General features: G+C 50.8%; 1 protein-coding gene across 1 annotated transcript in view; it reads right to left on the bottom strand.

Annotated features, from left to right (window-relative positions):
* The window catches only part of LOC140394372 (cytochrome P450 2K1-like), a 39,230-nt gene that overhangs the window by 14,452 nt on the left and 12,513 nt on the right, over positions 1-12,265 (bottom strand). Inside the window, exon 4 of the mRNA XM_072481573.1 lies at positions 4,961-5,121. Coding sequence (XP_072337674.1) covers positions 4,961-5,121 — 161 coding nt within the window. The remainder of the gene's footprint in view (positions 1-4,960; positions 5,122-12,265) is intronic.

Below are 12,265 nucleotides of genomic sequence, written 5' to 3'. Positions count from 1 at the left end.
GATCCTCAGGTTAAATCACCACCAGTTAGCTGTCCCGCTCAAAGAGGAAAGCAGCCTATGGTCAGCTGGGGCTATGGCGACTCCGTAATTAGAAAAATGGAATAAATCAATTTTGAAAATATCATTAATCTAATGCATTAGAGTGTCCAAACTATGCACCCATTACTGATCATCCTATCAGAGAGCTCTGGTAAAAAATGTGGACATGTCTTTCCCACTATTCATTCCCAACCTTCTTCATTTTAGCTCAGGTTTGCCACATACTCCTTTATAAAATTACAATACAGGAACAGAAGGATCGTTCAATGCTTCCCCATGAAATTAGGTTTCTATCGTAAAAGGTATTTGTCTGTCATAGTCCAAAGGTCCTCAAACACAATTGACTCCTGTATTGTTGTTAAAGAAAACTTTTGTGTGGAAAATGCTGGGAGAGGTGGAGGTCATGGAGGTGGTTTCCCTCCATATTTATTTTTATTTTTGGGGGAAAATATTTTATTGAGGCATTTATAATTTTAACAATTTTTAACATCAAATTTCAACAAGAACAAAAACAATAATATAACCAACATATTCCCCCAAGCACAGACCCCAGCCAATATGGCTTACATAAATAGTGCCACATTCCCCAGTCCCCCCTCCGTTGGTTCTCCTGCCCTCACTCGTCTCTCCCATGCCTCCCCTTCCCCACCCCCCCCCTTATCCCCCCCCCCCACTTATCCCCCTCCCCCCTGCTGACAGCTTAATTTTTCTTGAAGAAGTCGATCTCCGAGCAAACCCCTGCAATGAACCCCTCAAGGCAAATTTAATTTTCTCGAGTCTGAGAAACCATGCCATGTCGCTAACCCACACCCCCAACTTCAGGGGCTCCGTATCCCTCCTCTCTAGTAAGATCCGTCTCCGGGCGACCAGGGAGGCAAAGGCCAGGGCGTCGGCGCCTCTCACCCCCTGGGCTCCTGGGTCTTCCAACACACTGAAGATCGCCACCTCTGAACTCGGCACCACCCTCACTTTTAAGACCTCTGACATGACGTCAGCAAACCCCTGCCAGAAACCCCTCAGCCTCGGACATGCCCAAAACATGTGGACATGGTTCATAGGACACCCGCACGACGCCCACACCTATCCTCCACCTCCTCAAAGAACCTGCTCATCCGGGCCACAGTCAAGTGTGCCCTGTGAACCACGTTGAATTGTATCATAGAATTTACAGTGCAGAAGGAGGCCATTCGGCCCATCGAGTCTGGAAAGAGCACCCTACCCAAGCCCACACCTCCACCCCATCCCAACATCTCCACCCTATCCCCGTAACCCCACCTATCCATTTCTTTGGACATTAAGGGTAATTTAGCATAGCCAATCCACCTAACCTGCACATCTTTGGACTGTGGGAGGAAACTGGATCACCCGGAGGAAACCCATGTAAACACGAGGAGAACGTGCAGACTCCGCACAGACAGTGACCCAAGCCGGGAATCGAACCTGCGACCCTGGAGCTGTGAAGCAACTGTGCTAACCACTATGCTACCGAGCTACCCAAGTATCAGGGCTGGGCCTGGCGCATGACAAGGATGCGTTAACTCTCCTCAGGGCCTCCTCCCATAATCCGGCCTCCAACCTCCCCACCCTGCTCTTCTTTCCACTTTCTCTTCACCTCCCCTATTGGGGTTCCCTCCCACTCCATCAGCTCCTTATATATCTCTGCGACCTTCCCCTCTCCTACTCCTGTTCTCGACACCACATTATCCTGCAGTCCCCAGTGCGGCAGGTGCGGGAAGGTCGAAACCTGCCTGAACACAAAATCCCTCACTTGCAAATACCGGAACCCATTCCCACCTGGCAACTCAAAATCCTCCTCCAGCTCCTCCAAGCTTGGGAAATCCTCATCAATAAACAGATCCCCAAATCTCTTGATCCTCGCCCGCTGCCACTTCTGAAACACTCCCATTCAGCCCCCCCGGGGCGAACCGGTGGTTATCACATATTGGTGCCCACACCGAATCCCTCGCCAACCCCATGTGCTGCCTTCACTATCCACACACCCACAGGGCTGCCACTATTACCGGGCTTGTGGAGTACCGAGCCACCCAGAACGGCAGAGGTGCAGTTAACAGTGTCCCCAATCCCTTGTCCTTACATGAGGCCGCCTCCACCCACTCCCATATCTCCCCCTCCCCCGCTAACCACTTCCTTTCATTAAAAATAAATTTGGAGTACTCAATTCATTTTTTCCAATTAAGGGGCAATTTAACGTGGCCAATCCACCGAGCCTGCACATCTTTGGGTTGTGGGGGCGAAACCCACGCAAACACGGGGAGAATGTGCAAACTCCACACGGACAGTGACCCAGTCGGGATTGAACCTGGGACCTCGGCACCGTGAGGCAGCAGGGCTAACCCTCTGCGCCACCGTGCTGCCCTCACTACCCACTTCCTGACCATCGCAATATTCGCCGCCCCCCACCCCCACACACACACACACCTGCTCTAGCAGTACCTTCTTCACCCATGGGCATCTCATTCCAGCTCTTCTCCTGCCCCCTTGCCTGGATCGCAAAGACCTCACTCTTACCCATATTCAATTTGTATCCCGAGAACCAGTCGAATTCCTCTAATATCCCCATAATCCCCCCAAGCAGTTCCAATATGTAAAAAAGTAGATCGCCCACGTAAAGCGAGACGCTGTGCTCCACCCTGTACAATCCCCTGCCAGACCCTCAACGTTCTTAATGCGATTGCCAACGGCTCTATAGCCAAGGCAAACAACAGTGGGGAAAGTGGACATCCCTACCTCGTTCCCCAGTGTAACCTGAAATAGTCTGACCGCACCGATTTGTCCGCACACTCGCCACCGGTGCCTGGTATAGCAACATGACTTAATCCACAAAGCCCTGCCCAAACCCAAACTGCCCCAGGACCTCCCATAAGTATTCCCACTCCACCCGATCAAAGGCCTTCACTGCGTCCATAGCCAGCACCCCTCAACTTTGCGTCCCTCTGGAGGCATCATAATTACATTAAGTATCCTCAATGTTGGTCGCCAAATGCCGTCCCTTAACAAACCCCGTCTGGTCCTCCCCTATTACACCTGGGACGCCGTCTTTGATCCTTGTGACCAGGATCTTTGCCAGTAGTTTTGCATCTACATTTAACAGGGAGATCGGTCTGTATAACCCACAGTTTTCCGGCTTTTCCCGCTTTAAAATGAGGGAGATCGCACCTGACAACATCGAGGGGAGCACTCCCCCTTTGTCTCATTGAAGGCTCTTACCAAATGTGATCCAAACACCCCTGAGAACCTCTTGCAAAATTCCACCGGTACCCGGCCGGTCCCGGGGCCGTGCCCGATTGCATTGCCTCCAGCCCCGCCACCACTTCTCTAAGCCCGATTGGGACCCCCAGGCCCTCCACCTGCTCTTCAAAACCTTCGGGAACTCCAACCCTCCCAGAAACCGCCTCACACCCTCTTCCCCAGCTGGGGGTTCCGACTCATACAATTTGCTATAAAAGCCTCTAAACACCCCATTCACCCCGCCAGGTCCAGGACTGTATTCCCACCTGTGTTCTTCACTTTCCCAATCTCTCTCATCGCCTCTTACTTCCTCGATTGGTACGCTAACATCTTGCTCGCTTTCTCCCCATACTCATTTACCACCCCTCTCACCCTTCTCAACTGCCCTACCGCCTTACCCGTAGATAACAGCCCAAATTCCATTTGCAACCTCTGCCATTCCTTTAGCACAGTAAGAAGTCTTGCAACACCAGGTTAAAGTTCAACAGGTTTGTTTCGAATTGCTAGCTTTCGGAGCACTGTTCCTTCCTCAGGTGACGGGGCAGTGCTCCGAAAGCTAATGATTCGAAACAAATATGTTGGACTTTAACCTGGTGTTGTAAGACTTCTTACTGTGCTCACCCCAGTCCAATGCCGGCATCTCCACATCATTCCTTTAGCAGCCCTTCCTCCAGGCCCTCTGCATATCTCCTGTCCCTGCAGAATTCCTTCCACTAGCCTTTCTATCTCCACCCACTCCGCCTTCTCCCTGTGCGCCCAAATCAAAATAAACTCCCCCCTGACCATTGTCTTCAGTGCCTCCCAAACCGTACCTGCCGAAATCTCCCCCGTATCATTAATCTCTACATAACCCCGGATGGCCTTCCTCACATGCTCACACACCTCCTACTCTGCTAACAGCCCCACATCCAGCCTCCATTGCGGGCGCTGGGCCCCCCCTTTGTAAATCCACCCAGTGCAGGGGATGGTCCGACACCACAATCGCTGAACACTCAACATCTACCATCCCTACCAACAACGTCTTATCCAATACGAAGACATCTATTCGGGAGTACACCTTGTGCACATGGGAGGGAGGAAAACATAAAGTCTTTCGCCCTCGCCCTCCCAAATCTCCATGGATCCGCCCCGCCCCCCCCCCCCCCCCTCATGTGCTCCATGAACTCCCGAAGCTCCTTAGCTGTAGCCGACACCCTCCCCGACCTCGAGCTCAACAGGTCCAGTCTCGGATCCAGGACCGCATTAAAGTCCCCGTCCCCCCATAATCAGCCGATGAGAGTCCAGGTCAGGAATCTTCCCTAGCACCTGCTTCATAAATTCCACACTGTCCCAGTTTGGGGCAATGATGTTTACTAACACCACTGGCATCCCCTCCAATTTCCCGTTTACCATAACGTACCTTAACGTACCTTCCCGAGAGTCAGCCACTATATTTTCCACCTCGAACGCCACCCGCTTATTCCCTCCATATTTAATTAGAATACGAAATAGGATGCAAATCAAAATTGTGACTAATGTTCTTCCCTAAATTATCAAGCCGTATGTACAAAATAAACTTGTCTAATATGTGACACCGCAAATTCTTTGAGAGTGCCCTTCCAGCTGCAACTTATTCTTTCTGTATGTTGTTTTCTGGAATGTATTCCTGTTTCTAATGAAAGATGAGCTTTACCTGGACCACAGCCGTGCCACCGAGTTGAACGTTTTCGCTCACTCTCTTTACTAAACTAACAAACTTTTCATCCTCGTAATCAAATCTGTCACCGAAAACTATAGAGCAAATCATGTTGGCCACAGCGGAGTTCAGTTTGACGGTTGGGTTGAAGGAGTGGCCTGCAAAAAAGAATACACACAATCTGGTGCTCATGTCACAATTGCATTGCTCATCAAAGAAAACATTGGGGGCGGGATTCTCCGTTAGCTAACGCCAAAACCGGGAAACGCGATTGGGCGGAGAATCAGTTCCGACAGTAACATCACGGCAGGTGACGATTTCCCGCCAAATCGCAATTCTCCAGCCTCTCGAAAGCGGCTTCAATGCGTTCCAGAACGCACGTACAGTAAACACTGTTTGCGTAACTTTAGCGGGCCCAACTGGTATTCTCCGGGGCCTCAGCGATTTTCCGCCTCTGATGCGCCTACTTCCTGACGGCATGGTTCAAGTGTGATTTTAAACATCGTGAAACCGGCGTCGTGGCTGCTGAGGGAGGGAGAGAGGTTACGGAAAGTGTCTAACATCGCCAAAGTGTGCTGACAGTTGTGCAGCTAGCCGTGGGGCGTCTGCCAGGGCCGGGGGCGGGAGTAGTGGAGGGGGGCTGTGGGATCATGGTGGGCTGGCATGAAAGATCATTGCAGCAGCCCGCAAGGCAGCATGCAGCTGTGTACACCGCGAGCAGCCCATTTTGAACTAAGTGCCACGGGTCAGAAAGGTGTCCCTCTGACCCCAACTGACCTATCAGTTGTATGGGCGCGCTGCAGCTCAGCCAGTTCCATCTTGTTGGCTGGAATGGTGTAGTGTGGGGAGTGAAGTTTGTATATGAGACTGCAGCTTGTCAGCCTCTCGAGTGGCAATCACGAACCCAGCGAATTCCACACCATTTTTCATTGGAATCGATTGTGTTCCATGCGGCACCGGTGCTAGCCCCTCAATAGAAGCGGAATCATGACAGGGTGGAGCATCACTGCCGGGGCGCCACCGACTTTTTGCTCGTAATACTAGACACATGCCCCGGACATAGCCTCAAATTCGGAGAATCCAGCCCTTAGTCTCAGAAAAGGAGAATCCTGCCATGGGCTTTTCCCCCAGGCTGTTAAAGGAAATTAGAGAGGAAGTAGCAAAAACTCTGATTATAATTGAGTGCAGCTCATGAATTGAAAGACGAATAAACTAGAAAATGATAAACCAGTCTCTCACATGAGTAGAAGAAAATCACAAAAGGCTAGTATACAGGTAAGCGAGTCAATAGCAAAACTAATATAATGTTATTGTTTTTTGTAAGGGGAATCGATTACAAAGGTATGAAGATTTTATGGCTATAAAACAAGAAGACGTAGGAGCAGAAGTAGGCCATTTGGGCCTTTTAATTATCTTTATTAATAATCTTTTTAATAATCTTTATTATTGTCACAAGTAGGCTTACATTAAGACTGCAATGAAGATACTGTGAAAAGCCCCTAGTCGCCACACTCCGGCACCTGTTCAGGTACACGGAGAGAGAATTCAAAATGTCCAAATTACCTAACTTTCGGGACTTTTGGGAGGAAACAGGAGCACCCGGAGGAATCCCACGCAGACACAGGAAGAACATGCTGTCTCCGCACAGACAGTGACCCAAGCCGGGAATCGAACCTGGGACCCTGATGCTGCAAAGCAACAGTGCTGACCACTGTGCTACTGTGCCACCAAATGGGACTTGGTGGATGATGGGTCTGGGGGAGGGTGTGTAGATAGTCTGGGTCACATTGAGATCAAAAAGGAGGTGTTGAGCATCTTCATTAAGGTAGATACATCCCCAGGGCCTAATGGGATCGACCTGAGGCAAGGGAGGAAATTGCTGGGGCCTTGACAGAAATTTTTGTATCCTCACTGGCTACAGGTGAGGTCCCAGAGGACTTGAGAGTAGCTAATGTTGTTCCTTTGTTTAAGAAGGGTAGCGAGGATAATCCAGGAAATTGCAGGCCGCTGAGCCTTATGTCAGTGGTAAGGAGATTATTATAGAAGAGTCTTCGAGACAGGATTTACTCCCATTTGGAAGCAAATGGACATATTAGCGAGAGGCAGCCTGGTTTTGTGAAGGGGAGGTCATGTCTCACTAATTTGATCAAGTTTTTTGAGAAGTGACGAAGATTATTGATGAAAGTCGGGCAGTGGATGCTGTCTACATGGACTTCTGTAAGGTCTTTGACAAGGTCCCCTATGGCAGAAGGTGAAGTCACATGGAATCAGAGGTGAGCTGGCAAGGTAAACTGGCTTGGTCATAGAAGACAGAGGATGGTGGAAGGGTGCTTTTCTGAATGGAAGGCTGTGATCAGTGCTGGGATCTTTGTTGTTTGTAGCATATATAAATGATTTGGAGGAAAATGTAACTGGTCTGATTAGTAAGTTTGCGGACAACAAAAGTTGGTGGAATTGTGGATCGTGATGAGGACTGTCAGAGGATACAGCAGGATATCGATCGGTTGGAGACTTGGGTGGAAAGGTGGCAGATGGAGTTTAATCCGGACAAATGTGAGGTAATGCATTTTGGAAGATCTACAGTAAATGGCAGAACCCTTAAAAGTATTAACAGGCAGAGAGATCTGGGTGTACAGGTCCATAGGTCACTAAAAGCTGCAACGCAGGAGGAGAAGGTAGTCAAGAAGGCATACGGCATGCTTGCCTTCATCAGCCGGGGCATTGAGTAAAAAAATTAGCAAGCCATGCTGCAGCTATATAGAATCTTAGTTAGGCCGCACTTGGACTATAGTGTTCAATTCTGGTTGCCATACTACCAGGATGATTACCAGGATGCTGTCTAGCATGGAGGGCATTAGCTATGAGGAGAGGTTGGATAAACTTGGTTTGTTATAATAATAATAATACTTATTATTGTCACAAGTAGGCTTAAATTGAAATTGTTGTCTTGCCTCTATATTGGGAAAGCAGACAGTTTAGAAATACCTAAGTCAAGTAAAGTACTCATACTCTGATAATAGGTTAGCTGGCAAGGCTCCCCATTTCATGTTAGGAGACAAACTTCTGGCTGACGCCTACATACTTAAAATAATAATCTTTAGTAGTGTCACTAGTAGGCTTACATTAACACTGCAATGAAGTTACTGTGAAAATCCCCTCGTTGCCACACTCCGGCGCCTGTTCAGGTAAACTGAGGGAGAATTTAGAATGTCCAATTCACCTAACAAAAGCACGTCATTCGGGACTTTTAGGAGGAAACCGGAGCACCCGGAGGAAACCTACTCTTCTCACTGGAACGATGGAGGTTGAGGGTCGACTTGATAGAAGTTTACAAAATGATGGACAGAGTGGAAAGTCAGAAGCTTGTTCCCAGGGTAGAAGAGTCAATTACTAGGGGACATGGGTTTAAGGTGTGAGGGACAAAGTTTAGAGGAGACATGTGAGGGAAGTTTTTTTACAGAGGGTAGTGGGTGCCTGGAACTCGCTGCCGGAGGAGGTGGTGGAAGCAGGTACAATAGTGACATTTAAGGGGATTCTTGACAAATACATGAATAGGATGGGAATAGAGGGATTCGGACTCTGGAAGTGTAGAAGGTTTTTGTTTAGACGGGCAGCATGGGTGGTGCAGGCTTGGAGGGCCTGTTCCTGTGCTATACTTTGTTCTTTGTTTGAATGTGGAGAAGATGTTTCCTCTTATTGGATAATCAAAACTAGGGGTCACTGCTTTAAAATAAGGGGTCACTCATTTAAGACAGAGATGAGGAAAAATTATTTCTCTCAGGTGGTTGTGAGTCTCTAGAACTCATCAAGAGGCAGTGGAAAAACAATCTTTGAATATTTGTAAGGCATGTTATGTTCTGTGTTGTGGCCATGGTAAAGATGCACATGGAACATCTATTTCTTTGACTAGTAATATGGTTTATTAACAAAGTGAGCACGTGGAAAGATAACTAAAGAACTATCATCCAAACGGTAACAAATAATTTAACTCTCCTGGAACTACTTTTAATGCAACTGTCCTCCAGTCCAACTTACTGCCAACTGCCAGATCTCTGGAGCCACATCATGAATCTCTATTGCCACCTGCTGGTCAGAGGTTGTATAGAGAACTATATAAATTAATAGATGACTATATACATTAATGTGTGTACGCATATCACTACAAGGCAGAACTATGTAGATTCTGATTAACGAAAGGTTGAGAGGTTATCAGGGGAGGCACGAATGCGGCTTGAGGTTACAATCAGATCAGCAATTGTCGACTTCCGGTTGCGGCTATGCGGAGCTAAGCCGCATATTTCGGTGGCTCCCGCTAAAACGAACTTTTGGGCTCTCCAGAGGAGCCTCAACGGAAATCTTTTGACAACATCCCGTGTGGGAAGGTGAGAGCAAGGTCCCCCCTCCATAGTATATGGAGTGGACCAGAAGTGGAGCGGTCAAAAAAGCGGTTTTGGAGCAGCGAAAGAAGCGAGGGAGAAAAAACAAGATGGCGGAGGGCGGAGATCGAGCGGCATGGGGGCCGGAGCAGCAGGAGTTTCTCAGGCGCTGCGTGGAGGAGCTTAAGAAAGAGGTGCTGGCGCCACTGCTGACGGCGGTCGAGGGGCTAGAGGAGACACAGAAGGCCCACGGGGCGGAGATCCGGGAGGTGCGTGAAAAAGCCGCAGAGAACGAGGATGAGATCTTGGGCCTGGCGGTGAAGATGGCGGCGCACGAGGCGCTGCACAAGAGGTGGGCGGAAAGATTCGAGGACCTGGAGAACAGGTCGAGGAGGAAGAATCTTCGGATTCTGGGTCTCCCTGAAGGGGTGGAGGGGGCCGATGCCGGGGCCTATGTGAGCACGATGCTCAATTCGTTGATGGGAGCGGAGGCCTCTCCGAGTCCCCTGAAGCTAAATGGGGCTCATCGGGTCCTGGCGAGGAGACCCAAGGCCAACGAGCCACCAAGGGCGATAGTGGTGAGGTTTCATCATTTCGTGGACAGAGAGTGTGTCATGAGATGGGCCAAGAAAGAGCGGAGCAGCAGGTGGGAGAATGCGGAGATCCAAATCTATCAGGACTGGAGTACGGAGGTGGCAAAGAAGAGAGCTTGTTTTAACCGGTCCAAGGCGGTGCTACATAGGAAGGGGGTGAGATTCGGAATGCTGCAGCCAGCGCGATTGTGGGTCACTTTTCAGGATCGACACCACTACTTTGAAACGCCTGAGGAGGCTTGGACCTTTATACAAACTGAAAGGGTTGGATTCAAACTGAGGGTCTGTGATGGGGGGGGATGTCGGTTGTATACAGGGTCTTAACTATGCGTAGAGAATGTTCCACGGGTTGGGTGATGGATGGGGATGGGGGAAGGGATCTGATGGGGAGACTGTGAGAGAATGTGGGCGCCGGTGCTGGAGGGAGGGGAGGCCCGGGGATGGGGGAATTGGGACAAGGCCGCAACAGGAGCTGCGCCAGAGGGGGTGGGGCTGGCTCAGGAAAGCGCAGGCTTTTTCCCGCGCTAGGGAAGGATGGAGGGGGATGGATGGTGGAGCGCACACTGATTTCTGGGGAGGAGGAGGAGAGGGAATTTCCACACTAGGGGGGTCCAATGGGATGGCGGGGGAGGCCGAGGTCAGCAGGTGTCAGCTGACTTACGGGAGTGTTATGGGGGGAGCAAAAGAGCTAGATATGGATCTAGCGGGGGGGAGTGGGAAGGGGGGCGAGGTGGGGGGGGGAAATTGGGTTGCGGCTGCATTGGCCGAGGGGGAACTGGAAACGGAAGAGGTGGTCGGGGCAGGGGTCCCCCGTTTGGGGGACTGGAGGGTGCGGGAGGCACGGGCATGGGACTGGCCTAGAAAAGGTGATGGCTAGTCGGCAGGCGGGGGGGGGGGGAGCCCCCCAATCCGGCTGATAACGTGGAATGTGAGGGGCCTGAATGGGCCTGTTAAGAGGGCCCGAGTGTTCGCGCACCTAAAGGGACTGAAGGCAGACGTGGCCATGCTTCAGGAGACACATTTGAAAGTGGCAGACCAGGTAAGGTTAAGAAAGGGATGGGTAGGACAGGTATTCCATTCGGGGCTGGATGCGAAGAACTGAGGGGTGGCAATATTGGTGGGGAAGCGGGTGTCGTTTGAGGCCAAGAATATTGTAGTGGACAATGGAGGTCGATACGTGATGGTGAGCGGTAGGCTGCAGGGGGCGTCGGTGGTATTGGTAAACGTATACGACCCGAAGTGGGACGATGCTGGATTTATGAAGCGTATGTTGGGGCGCATCCCGGACCTGGAGGTAAGAAGCTTGATAATGGGGGGGGGATTTCAACACGGTGTTGGACCCAGCATTAGATCGTTCTAGATCTAGGACGGGGAAGAGGCCGGCTGCGGCCAAGGTGCTTAGGGGGTTTATGGACCAGATGGGGGGAGTAGATCCGTGGAGATTTGCTAGGCCCCTGGCCAGGGAATTTTCTTTTTTTTCCCACATACACAATGCCTACTCCTGGATAGATTTTTTTGTTTTGAGCAGGGCGCTGATCCCGAAAGTGGAGGGAACGGAGTACTCGGCCATAGCCATCTCAGACCACGCCCCTCACTGGGTGGAGCTGGAGTTGGGAGAGGAGAGGGACCAACGCCCGCTGTGGCGTCTGGATGTGGGATTACTGGCGGATGAGGAGGTGTGTGGGATGGTACGGGGGTGCATTGAAAGGTATTTGGAGGCCAACGACAACGGGGAGGTGCAGGTGGGGGTAGTATGGGAGGCACTGAAGGCGGTGGTCGGGGAGAGTTAATCTCCATATAGGCTCACAGGGAGAAGAGAGAGGGCAGGGAAAGGGAGAGGTTAGTGGGGCAGATCCTAAGGGTGGACAGGAGATATGCAGAGGCCCCTGAAGAGGGGCTACTTAGGAGGCGGCGAAGTCTCCAGACGGAATTCGACCTGTTGACCACAGGGAAGGCAGAGGCACAGTGGAGGAAAGCACAGGGGGCGACGTACGAGTATGGGGAGAAGGCGAGCCGGATGCTGGCACATCAGCTCCGTAAGAGGATGGCAGCGAGGGAGATAGGTGGAATCAAGGATGGCAGGGGAACAACGGTGCGGAGTGCGGTGAAAGTAAATGAGGCATTTAAGGCCTTTTATGAGGAGCTGTACAGATCTCAGCCCCCAGCGGGGGAAGAGGGGTTGCAACGATTTCTGGATCAACTGAAGTTCCCAAGGGTGGAGGAGCAGGAGGTGGCTGTTTTGGGGGCGCCAATTGGGTTGGAGGAGCTGATTAAAGGACTGGGGAGCATGCAGGCGGGGAAGGCCCCGAGGCCAGGTGGGTTCCCGGTTGAGT

Source organism: Scyliorhinus torazame, chromosome 17 (assembly GCF_047496885.1).
Source record: "Scyliorhinus torazame isolate Kashiwa2021f chromosome 17, sScyTor2.1, whole genome shotgun sequence".
NCBI classification, from domain to species: Eukaryota; Metazoa; Chordata; class Chondrichthyes; order Carcharhiniformes; family Scyliorhinidae; genus Scyliorhinus; species Scyliorhinus torazame.
Note: the sequence above shows the minus strand (reverse complement) of the source record. Positions and strands in the feature narration are given on the sequence as shown.